Below are 13,267 nucleotides of genomic sequence, written 5' to 3' on the forward strand. Positions count from 1 at the left end.
AGCCGTGGTTGGAGGAGGCCGCCCTGCCTCGGCAGGGAGTGCTGCTGCGCACGCGCGGAGCGCGGGGGTCGCAGTGAGCGGGGCCTGGTCCGGGCACCGCCCGCTCCCTCCTGCTGCGGCCGGCCTCGGGCCTCGGCCTCGGGCCCTGGAGATCCAGCCCCGCCGCCCGCCGGGCCCAGCGGGGATGGCCGCACAGGTCTGCCTCACTCGGGGGTCACCGGAGGACATCGAGGCGTCGGGTTTCGTGCCCGTAGAGGACAGAGTAGCAGAAAGCCGGGATGGCCCCGAGTGCGTTACACCCACTGGATGCAAACGGGAGGCTCCCCAGGCTCCCGGGCATCCAAACCCCGCGCCTCCGGGCTCGGGCCTGCGCCTAGGACGCCCGCCAGAGGATTTGGAAACACCCTCAGGGCAGCTAGGTCAAACGCCTGGCAGGCGAGCTGCCTCCCAAATCCTCGCTCCGGTGTAGATAGTCCGTGCAACGATGCACCTCGGTGCCGAGAGGGAGAGCGGGCGCGCCGCTCCCCGGACGATGCGGGCGAACGCGCTTCGAACTCGGCACAGCTGCGTTAGCCGCGGGGTCGGCAGTTGCTCGTCCGTCCCCTGAGCAGCCAGGCTGCTTTGTCGTCGCGACGGAGAGCGAGGGCGGAGGTGTGGGCATCGCAGGGTGTCCCGTGGCGGAGCAGCACACGTTGTTGGGGTCGTTACTGCTGGTTTCGTTACGGCTACGTTTGTCACACCGGGGGCTTTTTTTGGAGCGACTGTGTTAGCAGAAGGGTGGGACGTTTCGTAGCCACGGCCAGCGTAGCCATGTTGGCAGGTCTTTGTAGCGCAGCGTACGGTTCGGGGCGCTGTGGGTTGGAGGAGGCTGGGGCCGATGGGACTGAGCGCGTAACCCTTGTGCCTGCAGTTTCAGGAGGCGTTTGAGGACCTGGCGCTGTTCTTCACACGGAAGGAGTGGGAGCTGCTGGGAGATGGAGACAAGGTGCTTTACCGGGACCAGATGCTGAGGAATTACCAAGCCCTTGTTTCCCTGGGTAAAGCTCTGTTTCTTGCTTCTCCCCAGAGTTGTTCATAGATGTTAGGGTGGGAAGGGATCTCAGTAGATCATTGAGTCCGACCCCCTGCATAGACAGGAAAGAGTTATGTGAGCTTGTTCTGACTTTCTTCTCTACAGTCTTCATAAAATCGGAGAAGTCAACTAATCCACCCCCCTGCCTGAGGCAGGATCGTCCCTGTCCAAACCATGCTGTGCAATACATAAAACTCTACAAAAGACTATCATCAGTTCTGATACAATGGAGGCCCAAGACCCTCGCCTTCTGTAGGTAAAGCCAGGGAACTGTTCCTGTGAAATGTTGTCAATATAGGCTGAGATCCTGAGTAGAGGGCCGTGCCCCCTGCAACAGGATGGCAGAAAACCTTCCCCTCAAGAAGGGTTGGGCTGAAGGTGGATTTAAACCATTCCCCTAGTGTTCTGCCATTGATCAGGCTTATGTTTCTGTTCTGTATTTTCATATCCTCCTTTATTTGAACCAGCCCCTTTCCTCTGGGTTTTCCTTGGGCTGCATCCACATTTAGAAATTATTTTGCAAGAGATCTCCCTTGGCTCTCTCAGTATGCCTACACTATTTCCAACCCATTGTTTATAAATATTCAAGAAGTGCTCTGGCTTGAGATATGAGTCTTCCTTTCTCATTCTCTTTCCTGTTGTATCATGCCCAAGCATTTAGCTGTCTTAAGCTGCATGCTTCAGTGGAATTTAATCCACTTGGTTCTCTTGGGTTACTACCCAGCATCAATCCATGGAGATCTTATCAGCATCTCCTTCAACATTTGGCTTTTCCATTTCCTCAACTCGTCCTCTGATGACGTTTCTACACGCAATACAATCTGAGTCCTTCTAAGGAGTGCCTGTGAGTTTCTGCCCACGTACCTCTCTAACATCTCTATGTCCACAGACTATGGATTTTGCCTTCTCTGCATTTACTTTAATACCCATCTTCTCAAGCTCACTGTGCTATTCTGTAAGTTTTTTTCCATTCTAAAATCTCTTCGTATTTCAGGAGGTCTCCTGCAAACATCACCTGATCCAGAGTGCAGGGCATCTAAGTTCTTGGCAGGTGACAGTGATCACTGTGATAAAGAAGTGGGCTGAATGCAGAGCCCTGATCCTTGTTCTGACTACTGTTGAGGTTTGTATGTGCATTTAGCTAGTCAGGTGTACTTTTGTGGTGCTTTATTCTTCCTCTATCTTCATCAAAGACCTACTTTTAGGTTCTGTTTAGTCTTTTTCCTAAAACTAAAAAGGGCAAGCTTATTCTTTATTTTTTCTTGTAAGTGGCTGGGGATGTCTTGCTTTTTCTCCTTTTCTAAAATCAAACTAATGATTGTTGATTTATTGTGGTTCTCTTATGTCTAACTTTAAATATCTTTTTCATCATTTTCCTTCAGTGAATGCCTAAGTAATTTTTTGCTCCTGCAATTAAAACCATGGTACTGCTCTCTTTCAGTTTGAACAAGAATAGTGATACTGCATTTGGTTGCCAGTTATCTGGAAACTTCTTGTACTATACACTTTTCTGGATGAAGCAACCAACCATCATTCCCCTTCATCTCCTAATGCTTTAGGAATTTCCACAGGTTGGTTCTATAACCTTGCCACTTCTCCTATTTTATTCAGTTTACTTTTGCCTCTTCTAACTTTCTCTGCATTGTCAGTTGGCTTTGCGATTTCATTTACAATGTCAGTGGATATAAATTTTCTCTGGGATATTCTTCTTTCAAGAAATTCTCAAAATTCATCATTCATGCACGGACAATTTCTGTTAGCTAAACTGTTAATCCACCTTTTCCATCACTAGTAGTACTTGAGACATTTATTATCCAAGTCCTCCACTTGTCCAAGTCCATGCATAGTGGATTTTAGCCAGCTGATTGTTTTCTCATTCATCTACTGTTTCGTTTTTTCTATGCGTCGCTTATGCTGCTTCTCTTACCACTGCCCTTCCTACAACCCTAATCTTATGTGACTTGATATCACCTAATAAGTTTTCTGTGGTTGTAAAGACAGCTCCTTTCCTTATATTCCAAAATGCATCTGCATCAAGTTTATTATTATAACAAGACTGTGGCATTTGTTATATAAAGCCCTAGATTTCAGTTCTGAGCTAACTTCCACCATTTCATCTTTTCCCCTGGGGTTACCTGTCTTCATTATATTATTTCTGTGGGAATAATCCAATGTCAGCTAGTAGGAACCGATGTTAGGCCAATTCATGTCAACAGGCTAAAGGAAACAAAAGTTACAGAACTGGAAAGAGTCTAGGTAACATCATAGGCAAATAACCTAGATAGCCAAGGAAAAAGTCAAGACAAAGTACAATGACAAGGAAAGACTGCAGAAGTTAATGGTTTTAAGTTCAGTCTGACCTGTTTGTATCTAGCTTAACTGCAAAATATTAGAACAGCACACAGACTTGCTTTCAATTAGCATTAAGGCAAATTCTTATTTAGGTTTTAACTGGCTGGTAAAAGGGCAGTTTTATCTTCAGCTGGTGCTATGTTACTTTTGCACCGAAATCTTGTTCAGGTACAGGAACACATCTACAGATGTTTAGATACCCTTGCTATTGAGGCTTAGGGCATTTGTGTGCATGCTCCTGCTGCAGCACCGGGCACTTCTAAAAGCACCTAGCGCTGCAGCACATACATTTGTATAAACGGCGAAATGTGCATCAGCACACAGAACATGGCGGTGGTGCGCTTTTGAACTAAAACGCATTGAAGGTGTTTTAATTCAGACGTGCAGTGCCGCTACTTTGCGTGCTGACACATTTCACCATTTATAGAAATGCATGCGACACAATGCCAGGTGTGTCAGCTTGCGTGTGGAGCAGACTCGATTAATAGTGTCTGCTCCAACGGACTGGATCTCCAGTGTGTCGGAGCAGAGAAATGTATGTGTATAAATGCCCTTAATCTCTAACACTTGGGTAAAGTAGGTTGTCTTAACAAGCTAGCCACCTGTTAGTGATTTTAAAACCATAGCACTAAGAACATTTAGAATATTAAGACCATTTTCTTTTTTCCCCCAGGAATTGTAATGTTTATCTCTCTCTTTAGGTTAATAACCATATTGCTTGTAACCTTTTCGGGTCTTGGGGATTTCTTTCTTTTCCATAATCTGACTGTGTTTGATTCTACATAAATGCTTTCTTTCCCCCCACTCCCCCAGTTTAGAAATCTTATTGGTTGTAACAGGTATAGCAAAAGTTTGACACCATTCCCTTTTTACCAATTGTCAGGTAAGAGTTTTATTATAGTCTTCATATAATCAGTCTTTTAGACTTCTTAGTTTTGTTGAGACAAAGTTGTTAAAGACCAGTCTACAACTGTAGGTCAAAATATAGTCACCTCTAGAGTTAATGTGAAGTCATTCTTTCTTGTGCACTATTGGTATGAATTACTTCTTTCCCCCTCCCACCCGCCATAGAAAGCTTCATTTTCATCCGACTGTCACTGACCCTTTTCACGTCCAAAACTTGTCAGTGCAAACTTAGTGAGACTAAATTGATTTTCAGTTGCCTGCCTGGAATCCCCTGAGAAGTTGTATCCATCCATAAGTGTGTCTGTTTAACTTTTCTACCTAGTATCTTAAAAGTATACGAAAGTTTCCTCATCTGTTCTAGTATATCACAGATCATTGCACTTCTTTCTTCCGAATGGTTGATACTTTTTATTTCATATAATCATAATTTCTGCTTACCTGGGTGGCATGGGCCATTATCTGTTGAAGGCTTCTGTCTGTAGTGCCCTCCTTTTGATGCTAAATGTCCTTCCCTTTTCCTTCAAGGCCCTCTTGGGATGTTTGAGTCCATTGGATCCATTCCTTAAATCCCAATAGGGGACTAAGTGGAGACTAACAAAGCATAAGCATCCTTTATGCACTTCCCTACACAGGATATCAAGGTCCCACACCAGATTTAATCTGCCGCATTCAGCGAGGGGAGGTGGAGCTCTGGGTCTGTGATGATGAGGATTCTGGAGAAAGCGCGTCATCCAAGGGCCTGTCCCCAGGTGAGTTGTGGCAATTCCACCTGCTCCACCTCCTTAGAACCTCTCAGTACCAGAATGACGGGGAGCCGGAACCCATCAACGCCACCTTCATCCTCCACCCCAAGATACTGACCTTAAACAGCTTACCCGCATCTATGTGGTCCAGGCAGGTAGGTGTTTCTAGTCCCTGCAGTTCAGTGATGTGGGCACAAGCAACTGTTAACTTTTTCTTTCCCTTTTAGGGCTCTTGGATCATGACAAGAGCCCAGGGAAAAGCTGAGCATGGGGGGAGGGGGAAAGCAGCCCCTTGCCCCTTAGCCAGTGTGCCCTGCTGCAGCTGCTTGCAGCCCACACAGGGCTGTCCAGAGCAGGCACGGGCAGCCCCAGGCAGGTCTATAGCCCGGGCCAGAAGCCAGGGCTTATGGGGTGGGGCCGGGTGGGCCCTGCTGTTGTGGGAGCCCGCCTGGGTCCTACTGCCTTTGGTTCCTGTCATTTTTGACAGGAACTAAGGGCAGATAAATCTTAACTTCCTAAATTTTTTAGGGGCCTTGCAGGCCGGATAGAATGGCCTCGTGGGCCAGATCTGGCCCGCGGGCCATATTTTGCCCACCCCTGCCTTAGGGCTTGCTTATACTACAGCAGTGGTATGTTCCAGAGAGGGCAGTGCTCATCACACCCCATGCACCCACACTTGCTAACATTTTCCAGACTCAGAAGTTTTCCAGTGAGGCTGCTTCAGATTTACCCACACATGCCATTCTCAGGATGGCCAGAGAACTGGGACCTGGGAAATAAGCATGAGCCCCAAGCAACCTCGTGGTGAAGTCGTGGTTCTATAGTATGGCAGCAACTTTGGGTGGGTGGGAGAGTGCTTGGCCCAATCTTCCTCCGGGACCCACCACTGCTCTAGTGTACGTAAGCTCTTTTGAGACTTTGTTCTTCCATTAGGCGGATGCCTCTTGTCTCCCAGCCATAGAGAGCATGGAGCCAGTCAGATTCTTTGCCAGCACACACAATCCACATATGTCTACCCCTGAAGGGTCTAAGCTGATACATCTTTCCCAGTAGCATGATGAGTGATGGGCAACTGGAGCACCAGCCCCAAGTGCCCACTTAGAGGGACATTATGAATGATAGCTGCAGCTATTGCCACTGCCAACCTAGTGCCCTCAGCCAGACTGGCCCTTTCCACTGCTTCTACCAGCACTGGTGCCCAGGGCACAGACCTTGACTGTTACACTTCTGAATTCTCCCCATTTAGATAAGGCTTAGATTTGGGACAGAACTACTGGGAATCTGAGTCTTCCACTTAAGCAGCATTAGCAAAGTGTACGGACCTGGTCCTCCATCATCTGCACTGGGAACATTTGAAGTTGGATCTCTTGTTCTCACAGGGGACCCAAGTGCCAAGGCCTAGCCTTGCTCTGGGACACATCTAGGCAAGTGGAATAGCAGCGCTTCCACTTGGCCAGAGGCACAGGGTCTAATTTCTGCATTCCCTTCTCTACCCAGCAGATGCCTGGATGGAGAGCAGAGCTGAGCAGCAACATCTGAGGGAAGCACCTGCATACCTGGAGCTGGTCCCAGTTAGAAACCAGCTACCTGTGCAATGGGCACAGAAAGCAGCTCAGCCCCGAAAAAGCCCTGCATGTAGGGAAGGATTCAAGGGGCGGAGAGATCTGAAGAGCCCTGAGGGCAGCACTCTGAGGGGGGAAGTGTTATATATATGTGGAGACTGTGGTAAAAGCTTCAGAGATCAACAGGAGCTCAGGGTCCATGGGGGGACCCATGTGAGGGAGACTGCTGACCCCCATGCCTATAAATCCCGTCTTGTTGAGCACCAGAGAATACATCTGGAGGAGCGCCCCCACCTCTGCCCTGAGTGCGGGAAGAGCTTCCTCCAGCTCTCTCACCTCCATGTCCACCAACGTGTACATACCGGGGAGAAGCCGCACCACTGCTCTGAGTGCGGAAAGAGCTTTAATCAGTTGTCCCACCTCCGTGTGCACCAGCGCATCCACACTGGGGAGAAGCACTACTGCTGCGCTGACTGCGGGAAGAGCTTCAATCAGCTCTCCCACCTCCAGTCCCACCAGCTCATCCATGCTGGAGTGAAGCCCTATCACTGTGTTGAGTGTGGGAAGAGCTTCCGGCAGAGGTCTACCCTCGCCCAGCACCTGCACGTGCACACTGGAGCCAAGCCATATGGCTGTGCTGAGTGTGGGAAGAGCTTCAACCGCTCATCCAACCTCCGTGTGCACCAGCGTCTCCACACTGGGGAGAAGCCACACCGCTGTGCCGAGTGTGGAAATAGCTTCAGTGACCCGTCACGGCTCCGTGTTCACCGGCGCGTGCACACGGGTGAGAAGCCACACCACTGTGATGAGTGTGGGAAGAGCTTCAGGGACCTGTCACGGCTCCGCATCCACCGGCGTGTCCACACGGGGGAGAAGCCTTACCACTGCCCCGAATGCGGGAAGGGTTTTGCTCGCCCGGATCTCTTCCAGATCCACATGCACGTGCACCGGGGGGAGAAGCCATACCACTGCACGGAGTGTGGGAAGAGCTTTGTCCGCCCATCCTTCCTTCGGGCGCACTTGCACGTCCACACAGGGGAGAAGCCCTACCCATGCGCAGAGTGTGGGACAAGCTTCCATTACCCATCGCAGCTTCGCATCCACGAGCGCCTGCACACCGGAAAGAAGCCCTATCATTGCATAGAGTGTGGGAGGAGTTTCAATAGCCAAACCCACCTCCGCGTGCACCAGCACGTCCACACCGGGGAGAAACCGTATGGCTGCAACGAGTGTGGGAAGAGCTTCACCCGCCCATCCTACCTCCACGTGCACCAGCGTGTCCACATGGGAGAGAAGCCATGCTGCTGTGCCGAGTGTGGGAAGAGCTTTGGGGATCAGTCTGCTCTGAGCAAGCACCAGGAAACCCACAGATCAGACCCTTGCCATTGACGTGGGATCAGTTTTTGCCAGCTCTCTTCTCAGCTCTCTCTCTCCCTACAGTCTGTGCCCTGGGGTGGTAGGGAAGGATCTGGCACCTGAACTAAAATGGCCTCACCTTTGCATCTGCCCAGGTACTAGGGGCTCACACAGGCCTGGGGATAGGAGTATTGTCCAGGAGACTCAAACATGCCATAGTTGGGTTTTGGGCTGCAACTGAGATGGAGGAGATAGGTGGGCTCAGGCCTGTGCTTCAGGAGCCCTGTGGTCTTTCAAGTTTTGGATTGGCAATCTGGTCAGTTGACCAGTCAGATATTGTCAGTTAACTGCATATTTTTGACTGGTCAAAAATTTTACCAAAAAAGTAAATTTTTTTTTTGTAGTTTTCTTGACAGAAATATAACTTTTTTAAAATTGTTTTTGACACATTTCTTAATGGAAAATTGGGCTTTTCCTGTGCATTATTTGGACCTATTGGCAACTTTTTTTTTACAATTTTTGACCGGTCAATGGACTGAACTTTATTTGACCAGTCAAATACCCAAACCTACTCAAATGGGTTACCCTTGTTTGTGCTTAAAGCCATCCTTTGACATTGTCTGAGGTGGGGACAGAGAGGCTTTCTTTTAGTTTGTTTTAGGGGGTTTTGGACTCTCGTCTTGTGCTTGCTGGGGGGAGGGAGAAGAGTTGGATGCTCTTTGAGGAGGGGAGGAGACAACTGCAGCCTCTCCGCAGGGGTTGGGAGCAGGTTTGGAAGAAATATTGAGGGGAGACTGAAGGGCTTTTGCCTGGGATTGAGGTGGAGTGGTGGGTCAGGGATGGTAGGGGAGGGGCTCAGGAGGGTTTCTTTCATCTGGGTGTGACTGGCAGTTGGGAGGCATGGTTGGGTTGGCAGGGGGGGTTGCATGTGTACGGGGTGGGGTTCACATTTTGGGTTGTTGCTTGTGGGTTTTTTTTTTATTGCAAACTGCTGAAGCTTCCTGGATAGGGCATGATATAAGCATCTGTCCTGGCATGGGGGTTTGCATGCGAGTCATTGCCAAGAACAGCTTCTGCAAGGGAGACTCAGGCCACCTGCACTGCAGAGGCCTGGCTGGTGCAGTAACGGTGGCAGCACCCCTAGTTCAGATGCAGCCTGTGCTGGCAGAGGGAGTAGATGTCCCACCTTCCGGATGACGTGGGCTGAAGCAGAAAAAGAGATACAGCTCAGCAGAGCTGTATCAACATCAGGCACTTTGCTAGAGCAGCTGGGGAATGAGAGGTCTCATAGTCCTATCTGGGCTAACCATACTGATTAAAATACCAGTGTTTCTGGCACCTGTTCCACTCTTTTTGCCTAATTCCCTTACAGTACCCCTAACCTAACCTCCCACTGTCCCAGCCCTGACCCCCAAAATGGTTACAGCATCTGTGTGTCTGTTGCAGCACCCCGTTCCCTTCACAGCTCTTTCTCTCCATACCCTCAAAACCCACAGAAGCCCATCTTCCTCACTCTGCCTCCCCCCCCTCCCCCCCCCCCAGCCAGTTTCAGCTCTGGGGAGTGGGGTGGGTGGTTTCCCATGCTCAGGGCTTTGGCATGTTGTTGGGGGAGTATGGCAGGTGACTGGTACAGCACTATAGCCCTTACTACCCCACAGAACTAAGCAGAGAGGAGCAGCCTGCCATGATGTAGATCAGGGTTATAATTGTAAGTTATAAGGGATTCATTAGGAGTGTGTCCTGGGGGGATAGAGGTGCTCACAGGAAGACTGGGATTTGGGGATCTGCAGGGGGCAGGGAAACCCTGCAGGAGGCATAGTATTTGGGGTGATAGAAGGTGATAGAGATTTGTGCAAGTGTCACACTGGGGAGCCTGAGTAATAGGGAGCTAAGGGTCCTGGAAGGGTTACAGAGACCAGGGAGACTCATGGAAAATGGAAGGGATACAGGGATTGGGAAAGTCTGCCCACTTTTCACCACATTTATAGGACTGGCCTAGAGAGAGAAAAGCATAGACTTTTCCTGACAATCTCGCTCTCCAATGGAAAAGGAAAGCATACAGGCAATGAAAGAATGGGCAGGTCAACAAGGAAGCTTGCCAGGAAATAGCAAGAATCTGCATGGGCAAAATGAGGAAGGCAAAGATAAAGAATGAGCTGCACCTGGTGAGGGAGGTTAAAGAGAACAAGAGGATCTACAAGTAAGGTGGCCCAAAAAGAAGCACTAAGGAAACTGGGTCCACTTACCGAGCCAAGGGAATTCTTGAGACCCTAACAAGGCAGAGCTACTCAAGAGCTACTTTGATGTTGTCCCCCCCAAAAAATTAAGCTCCAAACAAACATGTAATTAAGATTATTTAGGAGCAGGGGAGCAAACCGAGGAGTGAGATAACAAGATAGTCGAAGAGTTTGCTTTGAGTCTGAATGAATTCAAGTCAGCAGGAGCTGATGAACTTCTTTCCATGGTACTGAAGGAACTGGTAGAGGGGATGTTGGAGCCCTTGGTGGGGATATACATGAAGTCATGGGAGACGGACATGAGCGGTGGTGCTCCCCTTCAGAACGGCAAGGAGGAGGACCTGAAAAACAATAAACCTCTTTGCCTCACTGTAACAACTAGGAAGTTATTGCAGCCTTTAAGGATTTGCAAGCATTTCAAGGAGGCAAAGCTGATTGCAAGCAGTCAGCATGGATTTACCAAGAACAAATTGTGTCAAACAAGCTTGATGTCCTTCAAAAAAGTAACTAGGTGGATGAAGGGAATGCTGTGGGTATAGTGTATCGGGACTTCAGCAAGACTTTTGAGACTGTCCCATGGGACATTCTTGGATACAAATTGGAGAAATGTGAGCTAAAAACCCTGTGAGGTGGATAGACAACTGGCTCAGTAGCTGACATTGAAGGGTAATTATAAATGGATCCATGTCAGAATGGCAGGTGGCTTTGAGTGTCCCGGGCCTAGGGCTGTTGGACATGTGTATTAATGATCTGGATGGTGGCGTAGAAAGCTTGCGCAGGCTTTCAGATGGTACAAAATTGAGAAGGATTGTCAGCATGTTGTGGGGAGGGGGCACAACTCAGAAAGGTCTCTACAGACTGGAAAGTTGGGCTTGGACAGATGAAGTTGAATGCTAATGAACACAAGGTTGTATACCTCAGGAAGACTAATCAAAAATGCAAAATGGGTGACACCTAACTGGGATGGCTGCACTACGGAGAAGGCTCTGGAGTCTTGGGAGGTAGTAACTGCACAGAAGGCAAACGCAATTTTGGGAATGCATCAGTAGAAACATTGGGTGCAAACGGGAGGTGATAACGCCTCTCTACTTGACACTGGTTAAGCCTAATTTTACCCCATGGTCTAGAGTATTGTGTGCCATCTGGGGCTCCATGGTTTAAAAAAGGCATGGAGAAGTTGACTTCCTGACTTCTTGCCCTTTGGGCAGGGGGCTGGACTCGATGATCTTCCAAGGTCCCTTCCAGCCCTAATGTCTATGAAATCTATGAAGTTAGGTTCCAGAGGGAGGTGACAGAAATGATAAAGGGCTTGAAAGGCAAATCGTACAAAGGGGCTGGAGGATCTAGACTTGTTCAGATTGTGGAAAAAATGCTTAAAAAGGGACATGATACCAGTTTTCAGATACCTGAGGGGTTGCCATAAAGTGCGGAAAAGCACGTTTTGTCTTGTGCTGCGGAGAGTAGGACGTGGACTGATGGCTTGAGGTTGCAGCATAGGTTTAGGTTGGGTATCAGGAAAAACTTGATTGCCAGTCCTTCTGGTACTTAAACCCTGGAGGGCTTGCCCCTCCACTCAACATTGGACCCATTGCTGTACTTGGGGGTCGTGAAGAAATTTTACCGCACGGTCAGATTGGTACTGACTGGGAGTTTTTGCATTTTGGAGGCTGGGGGGGGCTCTTCCTCTGGTCTCTCAAGCATTGTTTATCAACCCGTGCAGCTACAGGACATTTGCTGCCACGGTTTCCCAGCTTTACGTGTCGCAGGTTGGGATGTTATGTCTTGTGTTGCATCAGGCTTGTAGTTTTGGTAAGAGGTTAAACTGGGTTTTTATAGGATTGTTTGGGTAGTGATGATCCTGCCTCTTCCAGCCCTACTTCTCTCTGACTCTAAGTAATAAGCAGTGGCACCAGTCCTGTGAAGTGACAGAGACCCCAATTGGCGATCCCTAGAGCCAGCACAGATGCTGTCCAGAGGTGACAGCAGCAGCAAGTCTGTACAGCAGCGATCCCAAACGGCATGAGATGATGCTCCTGAGAGGCGATGGAGACCTGAGCGGTGCTCCAGGCACCACATCTCATTGGTGACTCCAGACGGCGCCAATCCTAGTGGCACTTAAGCTGGCTGCAGCGATGTCGCCAGACAGCACTCGAAGCAGTGGCAAGCTGGTGAAAGTGGCAACTGCAGTCTTGGGTACTGAAAGGCAGCAGCACTTAAAGTGGTTGTGGGTGATCCAGAGCAGCAGCACCCCCACGTAGCGCTCCCTGGAGCAGCAGCCAGTGATGACTGATGACAACCCACCCAGTCGGTGGTAACCCTGGGCGGTGGGCTTCCTCAAGCTCCCAGTGACGCTGGCTGCCTCGGCAGCGACCATGAGCATCTAGAGATGGAGACCCCAGCAACCCTTACCTAAAGGCAGCAAGCAGTGACAAAAAACTGTCCCTAGTAACCCTGGAAGAAACCTCTCAGCCCACCCCCACTACACTGGGCAAGGTTGCAATTCCCAGGTGGGGAGTTTGCACTTAAAACTTAAACCAGAAACTTAAAATTTGAAGGTGCATAATATATAGGTGTTGATAAGGTACTTAATATTTTTAATGTTTTTCATATTTTAGGGTATTTAATGGGGGAGGTTGACGCTGGGGTAATTTAATATTAAAGTTGTTGAATATTTTGAAGTGTTGGACATTTGGGATGCTGTTTGGGGATGTTTTACTATTTTGGGGTTATAATGGCTGGGGAGTTTGAATAGTTGAAGGGAAAATTAGATGAGGTTGAAATATTTTTATTTATTTACCTTTTAATAAACTTCTATTAGTTGAAATCACTTGTGAGTGGGGAAGTTGAGTGGGGCCCTCTGGGATGGAGCAGTGTGAGTTAATACCCCTGGGCAGGGTTGGCCATCCTTAACCTGGTACTGAGAGCTACTGCTGGGGGGCAGGATGGGGCCAGGCCTGTTCCCTGCGTTTAAGCTGTAGTGGCTTCTGGGGAAAGCACTCCCATCTACTTCAGTGTGGAGTCCACATCACACTCAGGAAC

At 49.1% G+C, this 13,267-nt stretch overlaps 1 protein-coding gene across 7 annotated transcripts; it reads left to right on the forward strand.

Moving 5' to 3' along the window:
- On the forward strand, positions 1 to 13,055 carry LOC102562935 (gastrula zinc finger protein XlCGF28.1). Of its 7 annotated transcripts, XM_019497551.2 has the most exons (6): positions 203 to 288; positions 911 to 1,037; positions 2,067 to 2,195; positions 2,514 to 2,643; positions 4,963 to 5,079; positions 6,571 to 13,055. In XM_019497551.2, the coding sequence occupies exon 6, from the start codon at positions 6,582 to 6,584 to the stop codon at positions 8,022 to 8,024; it is 1,443 nt and encodes a 480-aa protein (XP_019353096.1). In that variant the 5' UTR covers positions 203 to 288; positions 911 to 1,037; positions 2,067 to 2,195; positions 2,514 to 2,643; positions 4,963 to 5,079; positions 6,571 to 6,581; the 3' UTR covers positions 8,025 to 13,055. The 7 variants fall into 7 exon arrangements, with proteins under 7 accessions (XP_014458772.1, XP_014458773.1, XP_019353096.1 ...); XM_019497554.2 differs by lacking the exons at positions 2,067 to 2,195; positions 2,514 to 2,643 and adding an exon at positions 1,178 to 1,328; XM_014603288.3 differs by lacking the exons at positions 2,067 to 2,195; positions 2,514 to 2,643 and adding an exon at positions 1,178 to 1,324.
- The last annotated feature ends 212 nt before the right edge of the window (positions 13,056 to 13,267 follow it).

This window comes from Alligator mississippiensis, chromosome 15, assembly GCF_030867095.1.
Source record: "Alligator mississippiensis isolate rAllMis1 chromosome 15, rAllMis1, whole genome shotgun sequence".
NCBI lineage: Eukaryota > Metazoa > Chordata > Crocodylia > Alligatoridae > Alligator > Alligator mississippiensis.

What these genes read in the sequence shown, in the direction of transcription:
- LOC102562935 (XM_014603286.3), top strand. An exon ending in CCAAGCCCTTGTTTCCCTGG is followed by an intron (nt 1,038 to 4,962) that starts GTAAAGCTCTGT and finishes TTCCCTACACAG; the next exon opens with GATATCAAGGTCCCACACCA. An exon ending in ATCCAAGGGCCTGTCCCCAG is followed by an intron (nt 5,080 to 6,570) that starts GTGAGTTGTGGC and finishes TTCTCTACCCAG; the next exon opens with CAGATGCCTGGATGGAGAGC.